Source organism: Onychostruthus taczanowskii, unplaced genomic scaffold (genome assembly GCF_017590055.1).
Source record: "Onychostruthus taczanowskii isolate IOZ18803 unplaced genomic scaffold, ASM1759005v1 scaffold42, whole genome shotgun sequence".
In the NCBI taxonomy this organism is placed as follows: Eukaryota; Metazoa; Chordata; class Aves; order Passeriformes; family Passeridae; genus Onychostruthus; species Onychostruthus taczanowskii.
In genome coordinates this window covers 6051976-6072890 of record NW_024501682.1, presented here as the reverse complement: position 1 = coordinate 6072890, position 20915 = coordinate 6051976, and the positions used below count along the sequence as shown (strand labels likewise).

General features: G+C 41.6%; 1 protein-coding gene across 1 annotated transcript in view; it reads left to right on the top strand.

The window, feature by feature from the left end:
* The first annotated feature begins 362 nt into the window (after window positions 1–362).
* Window positions 363–20915, top strand: part of PLB1 (phospholipase B1) — an 83477-nt gene continuing 62924 nt past the window's right edge. Inside the window, exons 1-14 of the mRNA XM_041413558.1 lie at window positions 363–469; window positions 972–1220; window positions 6512–6594; window positions 10355–10392; window positions 11517–11580; window positions 12052–12110; window positions 13541–13572; window positions 14479–14522; window positions 15468–15552; window positions 16031–16082; window positions 17244–17330; window positions 17818–17880; window positions 19172–19254; window positions 20166–20177. Coding sequence (XP_041269492.1) covers window positions 363–469; window positions 972–1220; window positions 6512–6594; window positions 10355–10392; window positions 11517–11580; window positions 12052–12110; window positions 13541–13572; window positions 14479–14522; window positions 15468–15552; window positions 16031–16082; window positions 17244–17330; window positions 17818–17880; window positions 19172–19254; window positions 20166–20177 — 1058 coding nt within the window. The remainder of the gene's footprint in view (window positions 470–971; window positions 1221–6511; window positions 6595–10354; window positions 10393–11516; window positions 11581–12051; window positions 12111–13540; window positions 13573–14478; window positions 14523–15467; window positions 15553–16030; window positions 16083–17243; window positions 17331–17817; window positions 17881–19171; window positions 19255–20165; window positions 20178–20915) is intronic.

The following is a 20915-nucleotide window of genomic DNA, read 5'->3' as shown; positions in this document are numbered from 1 at the left end:
GAAACAATAATGTGCACATTAATTGTTCAGAAAATCCTATGGACAGGCCCATGCCTGCACCCATAGCTGGTTCCAGAGCCCAGCCTTTCCATCTTAAAAACAAAGGCCTCTAGCACTTGATGGCGTTCTTGCAATATTCTGCTGAAATGTCAGGATGAAGCCTGGCAGAGCTGTGAATTTTGGAAGACTCTTTCAATGGAAATATGGGATAAGAGCATCTGTTCAGCTGGCAGTGGCTTTTGGTCTCCAATCATCTAGTGTTGGTTTGAATCACTGTTATTGTCTGCATTATTTCTGGTCTTCAAAGCATGCAGTCACTGAAAACATGCAAGCTTGGAATTGGGTTCTGTCTGTGAGGGAGGATGTGGTGGTATACCTGTACAAAGGCAGGTCACATCAAGAATCCCCTGGCCTGGACTTCTCCTCCTAAGGGCTGGAGGTACAGCTCCTCCCCACTCTCAGCCGAAAGGTCAGGATACTTGTTGTGTTCAGGAGTGGAAATGCAGGAATTTGGTGTCCTCTGGTGGCAACTGCGAGAGATGCAGCTGGCTAAAGCAGGCGTGACCCTCCTCACGCAGTTTGGCCATGTGCTCTAGCAGAGTATCCTCTGATACTCTTTCTGCCCTGCACTGTAAATATTTCTGGCCCAGTCTGCCTTCCACAGTTTCTGTATGCTCACCCCTCCTATTTGTTTTATGCCCATTTACTTGCTTCCCTTTCTGGAGTGCTGAGCTCTGTGTGACTTTGGGTTTAAGATTGACTTGATGGTGTTTGATTACTGTTCTCCTGTGATTTCTTTGCCTCACAAAAGGAAATTTAGTTTCTGTAAGCACCTCTTCACACTTACAGAAGGCTTCAGCTGCTTGGCCTTGCACAGTCCCTTAGTAAAATAAGTGTGTCTGTGTCCAAAGGCCTTTCAGCCCACTTCTCTAAGCACTGACTCTGTTAGCCCCATGCTTGCCTCAATGCAGTTCCACTCATCGGGTGAAAGAAAGACACAGAGCACCTGGACAGCCCATGTTTGGCTCTTTTGGCCGCAAAACAGGTGAGAGCAGATCAGAGCATTGCACAGATGGTGAACACTACGATGGGAGGACGTGTTTGCCACAAATTGTGTTGTGTGAAGTTCGTGAAGGGAGCACACCAAGCCGTATGCTCTTGGCTCCAGGAGCTTCTGCTGCTAATGGACAAAAACTGAGCAACCCTGAGGGCTGTGGAATGTAAAAGTCTCTGTGAGTTTGGTGCAAATGCAGCCAGAAAAGTCAAACAGTCTTATCCCATATGAGGAAAAGCAGCCTTAGCTCCTCTCCCTGTCTTAATCGCTATGCTACCACTTGACAGTCTTCTCTTTTTCCTTTTTCAAGAGCAGCACAAGTATTAATGATGCAAAAGGAATACAGCACATCTGGGACTGGCTCACTGGAGTCAAAGGAATATGTTTTTTGATGCGTAAAGACAGGCTGAGAAATGAACTTCTGCAGGGGAGTCAGGTAAACAGAGGATTTTTAGGATGTGCATAGACGGACTGGCAAGTCTGGGACCCATGGCACCTAGACAGGCTGACCCCACAGAATCTATATGTTGCACCTTCATGTGGGAAGAGCTTCAGGAGAGTCAGGAGCTTCCCACACTGGCTGCTGCAATTACAGCTCTGGCTGACAACAGAGCCCCTTTGTGGCGTGAATACAAACAGCCAAAGCTGGCACTGCTTTGGGAATTTTATAGCTTAATGGAAAAGAATGGGAGAAAGGGAATACTCATGTTTTCATTTTACAGAGAAACACAGCACTTTGAGACTTCTTCAATTCATAGCAGTGTTTATTTAGGTGCCTGATTTCCAAGGAAATGTTTGAGAATTAGGTTTTTTGCATGTGAGCAGCAACAAACTCACCCAGAGACACGGGAAGGGAGCACATATTTTCTGGTGCCTTCCATCGAATGCCGTCACTGTCTATCAGAGGCAGGCAGACTGCTTCCTTTTTCTATCTGCCTTCCTGCCAGCCTTGCTTTCTCAAGGCTGTGGTAGCGCTGGTGAACCCTTTCAAGTCTGTGGCTGTAAACAGGGCTCCCCAGAAATAAGCTTTATCTCCTGATTTGATAACCAAGGGGCCAACTGGGGAGGCCACAGGAAGTATCTGGTCCCCAGCTTCTTGCTGCTTACTCAAACGAATCCTCACAATACAGAAAAGTCAGTAAAAAGAGTCTTTAGCAGAGGATATTTAAATCTTGGCTTCTGCTGTTCTCTGGCTGTTCAGAGTCCTCAGCAGCCTTGCAGTTATCCTCAGGCTTCAGGGGCTCCTGCCCCAAGGAGCTGGGAGGATTTCAGCATGATTTGCATCTCGCCTGTATCAAAGGCCCAGCAGCTGCTAGAACAGGCAGTGAGGAGCAGTTCCAGCTTTTGCTGCAGAGGGCACAGCATGTTTTTGTGACAGTGGGTGGGGATTGAGAGACCTGTGGCAGATACACAAGCTGCAAAGGCAGGCTGGACACCACCAGCCTCCCTGCAGCACTGAGCAGTCTGTGGAGATGGACTTTAGGCTGTACTTTGGTGCCAGCCACAGATGAGTGGCTAAAGGGCTTGTGTCCTCAGCAAGCAGTCATACAATCTGTGTGAGAGGTTGTGCCCTGCTTAAGGCACAAGGAAGAAATTTCAAGTTTCATTCAATTATTAACATTGGATCAGAGTTTTTGTTGTTATGTTTCTGCCTTCAGCTGCTGGTAGGTCCTTGCAGGAGAGCACTGCTTCATAGCCCATCCAAAACATGGGTATAATTGCAGTGGTGACCTTGTTTATTTATGTACTTACTGCCATATATAGCAGTGTCCTAGACTTACTGCCATGTCTGCTGTAGCAGCTATGCAGATCCTAACTATAAAAGTCAGAGTACAACCATGCACTGAGCTTAGAAAAATTTAGGGAAGTGTATTTGAGGCCTTGTGTTTGCATTTTTTTTTTTTAAACCAAGATTTCTTTTCTAAAGGCATTTTAGAAATAATTTATTTCCTTCTCACCTGCCAACTCTCCAAAAGCTTGAGTTTTTTAGAGGAGTGCACTAAGCATTACAAGGCCTTTTGCCCACTCTCAGTAACCTGGCCATATGCAGATCAGTGCTTTCCAGTTCCGCATTCCCGTTTGTGTTCTTCGTTCCCTGGAGGATTTGCGCTCCCTCCAGCAGGTGGTAGCAGCCTCCTTCAAGCTGTGCGGCTCTCCTGCCTGCTGCCGCAGAACTGCTGCCCGATGATTCATGTCCCTGCCTGCCCCTGGCCTCACTTGATCTCCTCACCCTCTACTGCATGTCTGAACTCCCCTGAGGAGGAATATCTTCTGTTTAGGTCCAGAGTATGCACTAAATTTACTAGCAGCGTGAATCACAGCAGGAGGAGGCAATGGCGTAACATCACAAGGACACATGACATGTCTTGCTTTTGTATATTAATTATTCCTGACGTTTTAGTAAGCACTGTCATGTTCTACCCATCACAGATGGATGCTTCATAGATGAAATAATTCAGGGATATGCTTCCTAAATACAAAATTCAAGATGTAATGCTTTGTCAAGGCAATAGGATTAGCTGAAGCAGTGACAGGTCACAAACAGGCTGTATCTTCAAATGAAATGGAAACCCGGTCTGCTTTGTATTTCTACAAGAAGTTATCTGCTATGCCAGTGTAACATGATAATTTTGTGGATGCAATAAGATTATCCACTGACATATGACTTTTGCTTATTAGCAATTGAGTAAGCTACCTCCCTAACTTACTCAGAACAAGTACAAACATCTTGGGTTTAATTATGAGTGGTTAAGTGCTATGGAGCTTTTTGTCTGTTTATTTTTATTGTTGGGGATTTTCTTCTTTTAATATGCAGCCATACTTTCATTATTTGTATTTTAAAACAGTGGTCTTATAGGTGAGGACTTAGGTTGAAAGAGTTTTTGGGTTTTGGTACTCTGTATGAATAAAAGAAATACTGGAAAAAGCTCTGTTTGGTAGAGGAGGTAAGGAAAAGCTTAAAGACAAGCTAAAAAAAATCCCATGGCTTTCCCAGCTGTGGCTCCCATACCAGGTATGAAAGGTAAAGCTTTAGACATATTATAAGCCACCTAAAAATGTAGCAGTGAACCAAAGAGTTTGGCTAATACGCTTTAGCACCTTTTGAGTATCTGTTTGGGTGTTGCTGGCTTTAAAACTATAACTGGGACTTGACTATTTTTTTTGGTGGTGTTTTGCACAGTTGGGTGTGGACCTGCGAAACAGGTCCTTTGCTTGAGAACATGGCAAGGCACAAAACTTCTGCTTTTCACCAACAAATTTCGTTCAGAACTCTTCTGTGCCAGCTGTGTTATGAGCCCTCTCCATACAGGGCAAGCAGCAAGAAGACTCACACCATTCAGGCAGGGTTAACTACCAGGCCTAGCTAGCTCCTTGTCCCACCTGAGCAGCAATAGACACTTTAGGGAAGACACAAGATGTTCTGTGTTGATCATTAGGTAATCAGCTACATGGTTGCAGTTCCCTAGGGCGTTCCTAAATACCATCAGCTGAGGGTTGGTTTATGATCTGGAACTCTCCTTGCCTTCTGTAGTTGCATCTAGCTTTGCCCTTGCAGTAATGTAAAAGCCTTAATTTTCTCTGACACCTTCTATATCTAGTAGAACATTCTCTCTTCTCCTTTTTGCAAACTTTTTTGATCTTTGCTGCCACTTGTTATTTGCTATTCAGTCTAGGAGTTATTTTGATCCTTTGGTGGTGGGAAGGAGTGTTTACAAGAGATTTACAAGCCTTGAAGTTAATGCTGTTTTGCTTCTGGAGCATGTCACAGCGTTTAAAGGCTAAACTTACTCTTGGATCTGTGGTTTATGGCAAATGAATGAATTATTGCAACCTTCCTTTTGGTGTTTTTCTTGGTGTGCAATGAGGAAGAGGCTTTCTGGGGTTTTAAACACTTCCAGGTCTTCAAGTCTGTTTCTCAGACTTTTGATAGCGAGAGCTTTCCCTTGAGGAGTGAAGCAGCCACAAACCCTTGGATATAATGACAAAACCCACCAAAGGTAACTCCAATCCATGCTGAGACTGTGCAATGCCTCTTTGACTGAGAGATGACGATGGTCCTGACCAGCCTCACCTGCACCCCCTCCCTCCTTCTGACCAGGTGCTTGGGACCGCCACTGCAGCTCAGCCCAGGCAGGGCTTGCTGGGGTGGTGCTGTGCCCTGACAGTGAGTAAGACTTTAACTTTTCTTTACCTTACTGGTCAAAGAAGTTTGGATGTCAGACTGTTTCAGGTGTGAGTCCCCCAAGCAGAATGAGCACATCCCTCTCAGACTTGGACATGCAGCTGTTCTGAGGTGAGAAGCCCCTTGTGCTGGTATGCTTTTGCTGAGTTGGGGGTGGAGGAATGCTTTCCCCTGTCTATGTACATTCCTCCTTGCATGTTGCTCTGAACAGTAGCTGCTCATGTTGAGAATTAATACAGCTTTCCTGGCTTTTTAAAATAAATGAGCACAAGATCTACCTCCAACATGTTCCTTCAAAGAATGTCAAATTTCTACCATGAAAGAACAGAAAGCCCAAATAAACAAAAACCCCTTTGAAGGATGGGTTAGACTGCCTGAGTTGGGGGTGTTAGTGGCTTATTTAAGCATTTAAAGCTCTTTACTTAAGCAGACTCCCATTATTCATGTAGGAGATCTCTCTGGGTGTCAGTGGGCTCGGAAGAGGCCAAAGGTCACTCTGGTGCTTTGTGTGAGGACAGCAGGCTGCTCTTCAGAGGTTTGACCCTGATGCTGTAGTTGAGGCATAGTGGTAGTCTCACTGGGGGGTGTTGTATCACAGTCTAGCTGCGCTCTCTTTGACTCCGCTGAAGTGACTGCTACTGTAATAGTGTCACAGCGAGGGGTTTGGAGACCTGTGCAGTGTGAGGGCAGACCTACTGCTCCTGCGTGTCTGGCACTGCTCTGTCATGGTAAATACTGGTGGGGCACAACCAGTGAAGAAAAATCTGCCAGAAGAGGAACTAGCAGAAGAGAAACAGGCACAGCATGAGTCTGTTTGAAGGCAAGAAAGGAGCACAGGTAGGGAAGGAGACAAAAGGAAGAGCACAACCTTTGTCTTTGGGTGGGTGTGGGCTGCTGCACAGGGTTCAGTTATCCTTGTCACCTCAGGAGCAGAGGCACTTCCCTGAGTGGCAGAGGCAGGCTAATGCCAAACTAATATGTTATGTATTGCCTGAAAGAGCCTTGACCCTGCTGGAAGCTGACTCATGTGATCTTGGTCCTTAGATTTGCTGAGAATTCTCCTGAAAAATGGCCAGCTCTGTCTGAACAAAGTGAGAGAAGCTGTGCCCTTCTTTGACCCTGGGATGGGCAATTAAATGAGATATCATTGTCACTTTGCTTTCCAAAGGTAGAAGCTAATAAGTTTTATGGCTGCTGAGTTATCAACTTTCAAGGTATAAAGGAGAAAAAGGAAGAGAATTTCTTTCTTTTCAGCCTTGACATCTAACACGCAGCACTCCAGGATTGTCATTCATAGAGGTGGTTACCATGAAGCTATTGTTAGGTGTGCTGTTCCTTTGGTTGCTCTCCTCAGAAGGTAAGTTTTGGAAGGCCCTTTGAAAATTTGCATTGCACAGTATTTGGGAATCTCTATTTTTAGTTGTTGCAAGGTGGGTGTATAGCAGGAGTTTTAGAAGCAGGATGAAGAAAATCTGTGAGTAAAACTGTGATCTTAAATGCAGTTTTGGGTGTGTTTGATCATTTTTTGATGAAGATGTATTCATTGGTTTGTACTGTTCTGGGGATAGACTGTGTCTAGGACACTGAAGCATTCTGGCGAGAGAAACATCACCAAACAATTAGACTAGCAGTGAGATCTGTGCCAAAATGGTGCAGAAATTTAAGCAAGGAACAGAGGATTTCTCTGAATTCATGACTGTGATCATCTTCTTTTCACTGATAAAAGATTAATTGAAAGGTTAGTCAGCATCCTGGCATTCCAGGCATTGTTCAGATTTCTGTCATGTTCATGGTAGGGGGGAGTCCTCATTTCCTATACTGGGTCTCTGAAGTCCATGTTTGGTGCCAATGATATTTTTGTAGGTGCTCAAGACTGAAAATGCTGTGTATGCTTTGGCTTTATTGGCTCTGTGCTTCAGGTCTCTGCCTGTAAGAAAAGAATGAATAAAGTAATAGTGCTTTACCTTAGCAGTAGGCTGTGATGATCACTATCTTCAGAGGATTATAAATAATAAACTGTTAGAAGGTTTTGATTCCCAAAGTAATTAGAAGAAATTATAACATCTGAGCTTTTTAATTTAGTGAAAAATATGCACAGTGGCTGTAGTTCCTCTGAAAACTTTATTCAGGAAAAAGGATGTTGATTGATAGCAGCCTATAAGAATTGTTTGCTGAAACATATTAACTGTAAGAGCAAGGGAGGAAGGCTCCCAAATTTTGGGAGAATTGTCTGAAAAATACTTTCTTTTTTATATCAAGAAAATTGAAAATACAAGTTAGAATTATTCAGTGGTATAGTAAGGGAGTAACTATAATACTGGGAGTAGCAGGAGTTAAAAAAGTTATCCTATGGAAAGTGTAAATCCAAAACAAACTAAGAAAACTGAAGAGGTTAAAATTTAATCAGCAAAGACAAAAATTAATCTGAAGAGAAACAGTGAGTCATTGCTAATGGACTGAAAAACAATAAATTATTTTTCAAATTCTTCTGAAAGATGGAGTCTGTAGGACTGACTGATGTATAAAAGAAGGCTGAAGCCTGACACATTCTTTTTGTCTCTGGTGTCCTTGTATAACAGCTTAAAAAAGGCCTTGCCCTCCAAGCCTTTCAGCACAGGGGACAAGAGGAGTAATGACCAAATCCTTGAACAAACTGATGACAAATAGTAAAAGAACTGCCAGGATTAGATGATATCCATCCAAGGGAGTGAACCAAGCAGCAATATGAACGTGATTATTTTATTAACTGTGGTGCTGGTATTGATCTGTGTTGGGATGTGGGCTCTGCAGATGTTCAGAAGAGATCTGGATAAGGGTGGATTGTAACTTGTTGGTGCAAAGCTATTCAGGATGATTAGAATGAAAATTTAGACTAAGTTTTCCCCTTATATATTACTCTTATCTATGTGTGTGCTATGGTGAACTCTGAATAGATACTGCTTGGCCCCAGAACACAACTGTCTGAAGACATCAGTGCTAGTGATAGTCAGGAGAAATTATTCCAGGAGTTAGAAAGAGCACAGCATAAAAACCACATTGCTGCTGCTGTGTGCAGGGCCATGGCTCACCTGCATCTTGACAGTGGTCTGGATTTTTCATCTCAAAAAAGATATGGTAAAACCTAGGAGAAGGATAAAGGGGGAGAGTGGTCAGACTTAGGAAAAACTTCAACATGAGATCAGAGAAACTCTCTCTTCAGCCTGGAGAAGAAGGGATAGGTATATGATAAAAACATACAGGTACATGCAAAATGGCAAGTTTTGTAGAAACTAGGGAATGACTACTCTTTACAAGAGCAACAAGGAAACATTCAGGTTATTAACAAATGAGAAGTAGTTTTTCCAACATGTAATTGAGTGATGAAGCATCTTTTGCCACAGTTCTTGGGGAAAGCCAAAAGTGCGAAAGTATTAGAAAAACAAATAGGCAAATTTGTGGAAGAAAGATGGGAAAAGAATTCATCAACATTAAGTAATTGCTTGCTCGGGGAACACAATAGTATGGGTAATTGGGAGGACAGAAAATGGAAATATAACTGTATTTTCCTTATTCTTTGCCTAAACATCTGCATTTGGACATTGTCAGAGGCAAAATCCTAGACTAGATAGTCTTTAAGTCTGACACATTAAAACTGTTTCTCCAACTCCCTGAGTCCTGGAAACTGGGACTGGATCCTCTTTCTCTCTCAATGTCACCTAAGGAACTATTCTCAAATGTAGTTGACATTAGTGTTAAAATTCTCAGATACTGAGTTCCTGCAGTAGATTTGTGTGATGCAAACAAGTCCCTCATTGCTTTTGCCTCCAGTATCCCAAACAGAGTTGAAGTTCTGTTTATTGTCCTGAGTAAAGCGTCATCAAAACCCACAGATTGAACAGGCAGAAATGTTAGAAACATGTCACACAACAGCCAAGAAACTGTCTCAGCCTTCTACAAAGTAGTGTAAAAATAATATAAATTGGCAAATAGCTCATGGCTGAAACACAAGTAGGGAAAAATCTCCACGTATAGAAGTTGCCGCCATTCATTGAATATGGTCATGTAGTATGGCACAGCTGGCAAGCTGAGGCAGTCATGGGGAGCAGTAGTGGCTTTGTGTCACCACACTGACCTGTGTGCACAGGTCCCCATTTCCCAGAGGCTGCCAGAGCCCCCTGCCCGTGCCAGGCTCATCTTCCTGCAGTGTGAGCACCGCTGGCTGCCCTACACCCGAGGATGTCTCACCTGCTGGACTGAGCTGGCTCAGCTCTTACTCTATCATTGACATGAGAAGAAAGGTGTACAAGCCAGAAGTACTCAGCAGGGCTAAATATTCCAAAAATAGCTCCTGACTGTTAAAGGACAATTATTCTCATTCTGTATAAGACTTGCTGGATGCTGATGGTTTCAGTGGGGCAGGCAAGAACAGCTGAGGGTGTGCTTTGAAGTTCAGCTGACCTAGGCTTTGTGGCTATTTTTGTGGAAATTTTAGAATAAACTAAAATCTATTTGTATAAATCCAAGTGTATGCTCAAGGAAAGAGAATAATGTTTACTGAAACATCTACACACCTGACTCCTGGCTCCACAGGCTATTTTGTCTGCCAACACTCTACTAAGAGAAGAGAAACAGCTGTTTCTGTATCACTATGGCAAACTCACAACAGTGTTATGCTGCTCCCTGACTGTGGAAGATGTAGATTAATGTGACTTGCTCCTTTCTAAGGAGTTTCACCTTGTACATGTTCAAACTACTCTAAATTTGGATAAAATGAGACTGTAGCAGTGTATGAATTATGCTGAAGAGGAAAGCAGGTAGGGAAGGCCTGTGGAGGATGGGGTTGTTTGAGGGGATCCACAAGCAGTTCATCACCTGTTGCTATAAATTCATCACATTCCACTAATTTCAAGAGATCTCACCTGCTTATAATAGCAAAAAGCTTTTTCTAGTATACAAAATCAAAGAAAATATGTTTGGTTGTTGGGATGATGTTCCATCTTTGGAAAGTAGGGCAAATGAGAAAGGTGCCTTCTCTCCAGATTCTGTGCTTTTATGTATATTAAGTCTTATGAAGATTTTTTTTTTTTTTCCTAAGGTAAAAAAAAAAATAGCATAACCCTTTATTTAATGTTTTTAAGGTAATGCAGATGATCAGGAAGAATATGAAAAACTAGAGGTAAAGTATGAATACAACTTTTTTTTTTTTTTTCTGTTTTCAATATCTATCATTACCTGTCAAGCTGTTGCTTCCTCTGAGGCAGGCAGAAGAAAGAATACAGCTTGTTGCTCCAAACTGCTTCTGCAAAGAAGAAATGCAAAGCCAGTGAGTCAGCAATGTGATAGTGCAGCTGCAAGATTACAGAACGTAATCAGGAAATGAGGTTTTCTCCGAGCAATGTTTGTTATTAGGTTGCATATCCTGTATGTAGGTCGTTTGTGGTTAGCACTTGTTCCTAGATGCTCTGTTCTCTTTTAGAAACACAGAATTAAACTCTTATTTGCTTTATAACAGTGCAAAGTGTTTGCACCCTTAAAGTCCTCCAGCTAGGCATTAGGGAATATGTGGGGACCCTGGTGGCTTGTGTCACTATATAGATTTAAGCTTTAGGTGTTAGGGATGGTCAGACAGCTACTCATGGTCATTGTGATGAGGGAACCCCTTGCCAAGTCACGTGAGGAGGCAAGAATTGCCTTTCATGTCCCTTTAAAGCACTTGATGTTGGGCTGTGCCTACCATAAGGATGTAGGATGGCATTGAACAATGTTCCTGCTGGTACTGAGCTGTCTCTACGCTGAGTGAATATCACTCACATCCTTGCCTTCTCTGAACACCTGGCCAGGTGTTGTTAAGGAGCCAGAATTGGTTCATTCTGCCTTCATTCATTGCCAATATGCTGTTGCATATTGGAGATGTTTTGTTGTGTCAGTTGGGTGCCCATTGGCACACAGAGATGCCTGCAGTAGCTGTCCTTATGACCTCTTCCAGATTCAGCAGTCACTGCAGCAATGGATGTGGCAGGAGGCGTTCAACACATGTCATTGTTTGCTCAGGCCCAGTGCTGTGGCAGCCAGTAAGAAAACTGAGCAGAAAGTGTCAAGTTCTGGAAGAGTTAATTGAAGATGCAGCTGTCCAGATCTGTGTTCTGGTGTATTTCTAACAGACGTGTAATTGTTCTTTGAAGTTGTTTACATGAGTAAAATCTTGGTTACGTGTGAGAATGGAGCCTGTAGGACCCCTCATTCAACAAATTTCTCTGTTAGATCTAAGCAATCAACCATATTTATTTGTTTATGTCTAAGGCTCTAAGAAGCTTGCAATTTTCATGTGAGCAGGCGACATTCCCTGAGACCCCTTCATCTTCAGGTTTGTGTTTGATATTTTCTCTGCTTTCCCTCACAAAATTATTTGAGAATGGGCTGGGGCAGAAATCAGCTGTTTGTGGGGATGCCTATGTATGGGATTGACTGAAGTGGAGCTAGGCTCTATAAACTCCTTAGTTTTTTGTTCCACTTGTGATTACTTTTCTACCTTTGTTTCTTCAGCTGGTGATTAGGGATGCCACTATTACTTCAGTCATTCCCAGCAGTGTTTTTTTGATCTTTTCTTGCTTGATGGTTGAGCATTTCAGTGCCTCTAAACAGCCAAATTATTTGCTGAACACCTGAGTAGAGTTCTTCTTGCTTTCTGACTAGTTTAAAACCTCCAATCAAAGTGGTCAGTATAGACTTGTTACCATTTTAGCCAACTTTGTTTTAATATACTGGTGAATGTAACCTTCTTTTGGGATTACTGTGTTGGGGTTTTTTTGTAACCTGAAGTCTTGCTTTTCTGCAGTTCATGCTCTAAGGCCAGCTGACATTAAAGCAGTCACTGCAATAGGAAGTTTGCAAAGAGTAAGTACAAGCAGGAAATGTGCTGAATGTGACCCATTTCCTCTGTTGTGATGATGAAGTCAGCTGATGATGTAGTTTGGGGTCTCAGGGTGTTCAGAACTTCAATCTTTCCACAAGCATCAAAGACTTCTGGTGAAAAAATGGCTGGAAATACCTGCTGTTCAGTGTTCCAATGTGCCCTGAGTCTAAACATAGCCAACTGACTTCGTGCAGGAGGAAATGTGATCACAGTGCTCTTGCAGAGAACCATGATATTTGATTAGAGTGCATGGATTTTCCTAACAATGAGCATAACAGATTGAATAACTGGAAGAAGATGCTGGGAAAATTCAAACTGGGACAAATACAAATTCTTGAGAAATGCAATAGATTTTCCATCTCATCAAGTGTTTTCTGTAGAAACTGGTTTCCTACCTAGAAGGCAGAAGGTCTACAAGAATCACAAAGATATGTTTCTGCTGTAGAGATGGGGGTAAAATTCTCCTGCCTGTAATAATATAGTTAGATTTGGATGATCTTTATTTTCCTTAGTAGTTGGAAGTTAATATCTGAAACTGATTTGAGGCCCAATTAAAAGCATTTAACTACAATTCTCGTGCTTTGAGGAAGTGTAGAAATGCCTGTAGAGCAAAAATTGATAGCCATTGGAGAGGCTGTGACTGTGAAAAATGGGGGAGAGTCTTTCTTATTATGAAACAACTTTCAAATTTGAGATGGTATCCATGAATATATCATACTTTTCCTTTTCAAAATCAGAACTTCTGGACTCCTTGTGAGTACCTCTCTCTTTTGAAAAAAAATTATTGTCCTGAATGCAAGGGTGCTTCACCCATATCAGGTGCATGGCCCTTTGGAACAAGTCTTCTTTGTGCTGGTGTCCTTGCTGCTTGTGGGGGTGCCATAGAAAAACATGTAAATTATCTTCTTTTAGGGAATGTTTGCTTTCCTAGTGCAAACATCTCTGTTTCCTCATGAAACTCTCTGAAATCAGTGAAGTTCCTCTATTGATGTAGTTTCTTTTTAACAGACACTCTTCTGTCTGAGTACCATCTATGTAAATTATCTAAATGACTTCAGGTCATGCCCCTTGTTGAAAAGGAGTGGGAGTAGATCCAGAGAAATTTGGCCCAGAATAGCATTTAGTTTTATGGAATTTGATTTCAACAAATCAAATTCTATTTTAAGCCATACGTAAAAAAAATCATTAATGAAAGCAGTAACTAAGAAAGGATTACCAGATTATGAAAATACACTGCAATAGGGAAGTTCTGGGAAATAATCTAAATATGTGAGTCATTACAACATAATGGAAAGGAGTATGTAGAAAACAATACTATCTCTAACAGGACTGAAATATGGTAGGGGAACAGCGTACCTAGGTCTAGTTTACACTTTAATTAATATTATTCTTATTGCTTCTTTGTTCACAGACACCAGGATCTGGTGAGAATTTTCTCCAAAGGTAAGAATTAATAGTTAGCTTTTAGAATTTTCATTATCCTAATCTCTATAGTATCATAGTGCAGGAGTTAGGCCCAAGCATTTTTTTTTTTTTTTAGTTTTATAGAGAGGAGGAAAAAGCCTTTGTAAAATAGAAAGGATTTTGAGACACTGAAATTTTCCCTGTCCTTTGGTAACATGTTTTTTGTACTTATGCAGGATATAGAATTATCTAAGGGTTGCAATACCCTTGATTAAGAATCATTGCTGTGTGATAAATCCTAGGCAGTAAATATAATAATTCACTAGTTAGAGATAAGAAAGCAGGGATTTATCAGAGCTAAGAAAGAACTCAGTAATCCAGATACCCTGGACTACTGATACCCAATCTGCTTGGCTGATTCCCAGTGCTTCATGGACAAGATTTGCACCATTTCTTTCTCCCATGCTCCTTCAGCAGCTCCAAATCAGTGAGTGAACATATGGCTAAACCTTGTAGCTGCAGGTCTGTGCAGATCTTTTGAGTCATAGCCTTGAAGAGGAGGATTTAGTGCTGCACAGATAAATTTTAAAGAATAAGTTTTTTTAATGGTTGCAAAAACATCTGTGTGCACTTGTACATGGGTATACACGGAGGGGCCCCTCCATCACTTATACCTACATATAAGCAAGCACAAGTACTGCAACATGGAGAGGGTAAAGAGACACAAAAATTTGAGATCTGAGACTATGTTCTTACTCAGCAGTAGCTGATGACATGACAGTTTTGGGGAAAGAAAGGCTCCATTCTTACTTGCAACAGCTGCCATGAATTTCACTCTGAGATGCAGCATAACTAATAAGAAATTGAGGCTGCTGTGCTGTAATATAATTTTTCTTTGAGAAATGGAATAACAGGAACTTCCTGTTTTCTCTTCCCTTTCTATAGCTCAGGAAAGAACTTCCTTGAAATAAGCATGGCAACTTTAGCAGGTGCGTTTTTCTGTCACACTAAAACTTCATCAGATTAATCTAACAGCTTGCTGGCAGGAGCTCCAGAGCTCTGCTGGGCTGCAGAGCAGGTGCAGCACAGGCACACTGCAGGGGTGTAAGGGAAACCTGAGGGGTGGTGTAGCTGGGGACACGAGCACAGCCAGCTTGGGTTGTCCATGATGGCTTTAAAGAGACTGTCTGGGTAGACAAACAGCAGTGAGGAAGGGGTGTAACAGACTGCTGCAAGATTCTTAAATGCCCAACAGGGTTTTTTGGCCTCTTATTTCTACCCACTACACAGTCTCTGCTGGTGTGTGCTTGTGACCCCTGCTGGCCCAGTGAAATCTTGTATGGGTTTGCCTGCTCAGAACTGCCATGCGCTTAGAATTTATACTGAAACTGCCATAGCTGCGCCACATCTGGGAATTTGTTGCCTGTTGGCTGTCTTTGAAGTCAGCCTTTACTTGCTTAAACGGTATTGCAAGTAAAAGTTTCATGCCCACTGAAATGCTGTGTAATACATAGCTCCAGGGCCCTGCCCTCCACATCATCTTCCTAGTATCTTAACTCCTTGGTGTGGTGTCTATTTCCCTGTAAAAAGGGTTTAAAACATGGTCTCCCTGGGTAACTTTTCCCAGTAGCTTCATTTCTACAGCTGCCTCTATTTAAGCCCACCTACAATATTTGTGGCTGACATGAGATGGGGACAGAGGTTTTTGACTTGAGTCTGAAGGCAAACTTAGACATCAAGCCTTCACTTCACAAGGTGAGGAATAGAACCAAGGAAAACAGCTGCAGAACGGCTTGACTGTACCTCTCATGCTTGCCAAGAGATCCTCAGACTTTACATGCTCTGGTGCTGTTTTAGTTCAGCAGTGTTTAATGAATCAGCAGAGTAGCAGTCTGTTGGATGGAAAAATCTCCTAACCTGTGTGTGTCATTCAGCTCTCATTAGCACCTTCAACCCCTCGGTCCAACATCTCTCCCTTCCAGCTGGCACTGCAGGAGAGATGCCAAACAGTAAACCCAGGTGAGTCTGAGGGGCTTTTGGCTGGGCAGTTGGTGTATAAGGGGAAGGATGGAAATCTTTGGTACTGGAGCACTTCACTGTGCTCAGTACTGGCAGAGGCTGTCATTGTGGCTCAGCTGGCACCTGTCAGAATCAGGAGGAACAAAGCCCCGCTTTGGGGTCTGTTCTATCACCAGAGTTAAAATCAGGTCTCTTTTATAGCTGCAAAACAAATTTTTGGCTCAAATAGAAGTTGAGGTGTGCCTACTAAGCTGCTGTTTTTATCTAAGTGCACATGTCTGGAAGTCAGGTACCTGAATATGAGCTAATCACCCAAAGCTCTCTGGGTAGCACAGTCAATTGTTTAATCATAACACATTTAGGAAAAGATTAATCCAACCTGGATCCTCAAAAGGTGTTTGATTCAATGGTAAAAATCAGCCAAAGCTTTAACCTTACTGATGCCTTCATAATTTCTCTCTTCCTTTCTTCTTTTCAGAGACCTCCTGCATCAAGCTGAAGAAATAGTGAAGCTCATGAAAGTGGATCAGGTTTGTTTAAAGCACAGGACAATTCAGAAAGCATGGTGTTGAAGCAGAAAAAGGCAGAAAAATGGTTTAATACTTAAACAGCGCTCAAAAAACTTTCAAAGCAAAAAATGCCCTTTCTTGAGGTTAATGGACTTCAGTCTTTCTGTTGTAAATAAGAATCAATTCTGTGCTTTTCAAGTACAGAGTTTTGTTCTGAAAGTATCCCACCTTTTTTACTTTTGTCAAAGCAGCTGAAGAGCTTGGTAGGGAAGCCAGCATGTTTGCTTTCTGTTGGCTAAAAATGTGAGACTTCTGCTAGCTACACTCTGTAACTCTGTACCAGTATTTCTTAGAAGTCAACCCAAAATAATAATTCTCAGTATTTGTCTCTTCAGTTCCTTTTTGGTCTTTTAGGAACATATTTTCAAAAAGGCCAATAAAGACCTAAATATGCTTTGGTGACGCTGGTGAGAGCTTGAATTATCCCTCGTGGCTGAGTGGTTTTTAGGTCCCATCTTGCAGCTTTAAGCATTAATTTCTCCTTTATTCTTAACTATGATGTTATTTCATAAAATAGTCTTGAAATAATGGGAAAATGTACTTGCTGAGGCCATTCTGCTGTTGCCTCTTTGCTCTACAGGGATTTAGCATGCATGTTTGTAGAACTGTGTGGTTCTAACCAAGGCTCTTCAGGACTGTACAGCATTGCCTAATAAACACAGCACATCTGAGCAGGGCTCTAGCTCTCAGATTTTTTTATTCCAGTCTTTGTCCCACTAGTGTGACCCCTCTCAGCAGTTCATATACAGTAATCCTGTTGCCAAGCTGCAACAGTGATGGAAAGAGACAATATCAAGTTCTGTGCTAAGCTGCCCATGCCCATCTTTTCCAGTAGAGCCTCCTATGGCAGCAGCAATTTCAGGCTCTATCCTGAGTTTCTTGTAGGTGTGTGTTCAGCTTTAATTGCACCACTTGATGCCTAACTATCCATTTGCTGTGTCCTCTAAGGAAAAGCTGGATGGTTTGTCAAATGGAAGGGACCAAGACAGTGAGGACTGGGCCATGGGCTACTGCTTGATCTTACTGGTTTTGAGCCCACAGTTCAATTTTGAAATTGTGTGTGAGAGAGGAAAATAGCAAATAGGTCACCTGTCATGTGATTCCTTTATTTTTTTCTCCCAGATGATGGACTTCCAAAATGACTGGAAACTGATCACAGTATTTTTTAGTGCTGAAACCTCATGTTCCTCCTATGCTTCCACACAACTGGTAAGTGCTTTGTGGGGTGGTTTAGCAGTCAAAGTAGGTAGTTAAGACACTTTCCCATACTCTGCTCTCTGCCATAGAGAACCAAAGTAGTAGTTAGGTGTGGGATGCTGGGATGCCTCGATCCAATGATGGAAGCTCCTGGCACACAATGTGTTTTGTATTTATAGACATCTGTACTTAATTTGCCATCCCTATTCTGAGATGTCTTAGCAGAACAACTGGTTTCCACCTTCAAGTATAAAGATACTTTTTTTCTCTATCCCTATCTTTTTTTTTTACTATATGTCAAGTTCTCTATTTATAGGCAGTTAAATTACAAGTCTAGTTCCCGTGTTATTTACTTGTTGCTGACTGAGGCTGAATTTAGAATAGAGTGTTTCTTAATAACCCTTCAGTACACAGCTCAACACACAGAGTTTGTGACTTTTAGGAAATGGGCAACTGTTTTTTCTACTAGTTTTGATGCCCTTTCTCATCTCATTTACAGCAGAGCTGCATAGAGGAAAACCTGGAAAAACTTACAGCTGTCTTGGATTTTTTGTATAAGGAGGTAAGATGTATTCATCAACCCTGAATAGCTGAATCCTTTGTGTATTTTTCCAGTCTCCCCTACTAGACTAGGGCTTGTATCACTCTTCACATGACTTAGAACACCAGTCTCATTAACATGAACCCATTGGGTCCGTTTGTTTTCACTAAATGTTTTACTCCTGTTTTTAAAAAGCTGATGCGTGCAAACTGAAAGGATGGATGGGTAACTGCTCTGTTTTGCAACACAAGCTAATGTACCACTCAGTCTTTGGGTATTTTAAAAATTATTTCTGTGAAAATTGGAGTACATCTGTCTAGGTCTGACAGTTATGTTTAACAGGGCTGTTGGTGAAAGTAACTGGTATCTAATTACTGGTGTGGAACACCCAGGCAGTGCACAGGCTGCTGACTCCCTGGTGATGACTTTTACAGACCAGGGAAAGCATCTATTAAAATACATATAATAGACCTTTTTCCCATTTTGTGATAATTTAAAAATCCTAGCCTTTCTAAAGGTTTTCTAGCTGGCTGAGCTAGGATTTATCTGCTTATCTAGGATGGTTTCTGGGAAGCATTCTGTGCTGTGTCTTGATCTACTAATGATAGTAGACTAGATGAGGATAGATTTCTACTAAAGCAGACTATAAACTGTTTAACTGAATTATTTCAATAGCATCTTCCATTAATTTTGTTTTGCTGCATTGAAGGCCTACAGCATATTCTAAACCTGCTACAGTTGGTTGCATCAGACCCCAACCACTCATTTTTCTCCAACTGATTTTGACAAATGTTGTGTATGGGGGAAATTCCACCCACACATTCTCTTCAGATTCTCTCCACTATTATTTTCAGAATCTGTTTATGTGCACTTATGAAAGTGAAATACCATTATGTAAATGAAAAGCTGCTTTCTGCACAGGGGATAGGTGTGGTAGGTTGCACGAGTGCTTGTGCTATTATGCAGGATGTTTCGTTCCCAGCTTTGCATTGCTATGTTGCCACAAAAATGGTAGTCCCAAGTTCATTTGAGTACAGTTTAGTTGGCTGGTGGCCATTTTGGTTATGTAAAATGAATTGCTGTGTCTCAGTCAAAAAAGCATGGTCACAAGTACTTCATAAATGATGATCCTAGATTGCAGGCGTAGGATCAGGGTTCAGGACAGAATTGGCAAAGGCTTAGGTCATTGATTTATGTAGACAGAATCCCAGAGGTAATACATGTGAAGTTCTAGATGTAATTTACCATAATTGCTGCTTGCTGATCTTTAATTTCAAATCTAGCAAGAATAATTTTTACTTTATAACTGCAGGTTCCCAGGGCCTTTGTAAATCTAGTGGATTCCACTGAGCTCACAACTGCCTCTCTTGTGTGCCAAGATTACAGTAATGCCAGGTAACAGGTTTCCTTAACTTCTTGTCACTGTCTCCTGCTCATGTTCAACATATACAGTGCAACTGACTTTGCAACTGACAGTGCAACTGTATATGTTGCACCTATACAGTGCGTGTGTATGCACTGACTTTATGACTAAGATGCAGTCTGCTGAACTGTTTTTCTGCCCTTAATACAAAAGTATGTAAAAGATTTTAAGTCTTCACTTTGTTTCTGATATGCTCTCTCTCTGAAAGATATATTTTTATTAGGAAGCTAGTGCTTTTTAGCCTATCAAATTGGACAGCATATTTAAATATTGGGTCAGAGGTATGGAAAAAGAGAAAACCTCAATGCTGTACAAGCACTGTTCCCCAAGAGCCAAAGCATTGGTTTGTTATCAATGGTTTTAGCCACAAATCCAAAACACAGCACCGTATGGGCTGTTTTGAAGAAAGTTAACTCTATCCCAGCCAGATCTAGCACTTGGATTATGGTCACAAAACTGCATCATCTAGCTACCCCCAATTTTTTGTTCAGTGGTACTTTTGTTCTGCAACTCTCAAGTCAGAAGCTCTGTACGTGCTTCAAAAGTTTAAATTTCTACATATCAATGTTCACAATATGAACAACTGATTTTAAAGGACATTATTAGGCTGCTGGAAAGATTCTACTTAGGCTTAGGGTATGCTAGGGTAGAGAACTTCCAGGTTGTTAGTTCCTTATGGTAACTGCATCTATTTATCTGTCTTGCTCATTACTTTGTAACAAAAGCATGAGTAGTTTATGTCCCGATTTAGTATGGAGTAGGAGTGTGCACATCAGCAGTTATGATGTAGTAGTTTACAGCTGGTGAGATTACACTTTGTCTTACTCCACAGTAATTTTTTTCCCTGTGCTCGTGGCATAGGACACCATATGTACTAATATAGTCATCCTGAAGTGTTTCACAAGCTTTGCAAGTATACAGCCTCAGAGATGTTCTGATGAAACAGGGGAAGAGGTCTGGCTGCTATGTAACCATGTACTTGACAAATACAGGGAGAGAAGCTTTCCTTGTCAGAAGTGACTGCATAGGGCACCCTAGCTTATTTCTCCTGCACAAACATGAAGGTGTAAAATGTGAGAAATGTGGAAAAGATGTGTTCAGGAATATAGGCCTTGCCACGTATTGAAGGCCTTAAAAATAAAATGAAATGGATCTAATTTTTTTTTTCCTCTGAGGTATTACTATATTTGCTTTTGTACTTAAAGCAATTTTCTTTCTTATTGTCAGCGTGTTCTCGTAGCTGTGTTTATCTGGTTGATAAACACAGTTCCCACTAGTTTGTTAGATGACCTCAGTCCCAGATCCTGTCCCAGATAAGGACCTCCAGCATTTGGTTGCTAAGTTGTCATTATGAAGTGTGCTTTGAGAGACAAATATAAATCCATACCAAAATGTGGAATTTCAAGAGTCAAAGAGGATAATAGTGGTTGACACTTTCAGTCCTGTGCCTTAACTTTAAGCACTGAAGTTTGGGACATAATGGGGTTTAAAGTTCCCTCTTTTACTAATTTCTGACTAACTAGAAGCATCTGCACTGAAAGTAGTACATGAACCCCATTTTTAGGCATGTAACTTTCTTTTTATGAGGTTCCTCTGTTAGGCTTGGGTAAGATTCTTGTCTTGAATTCATATT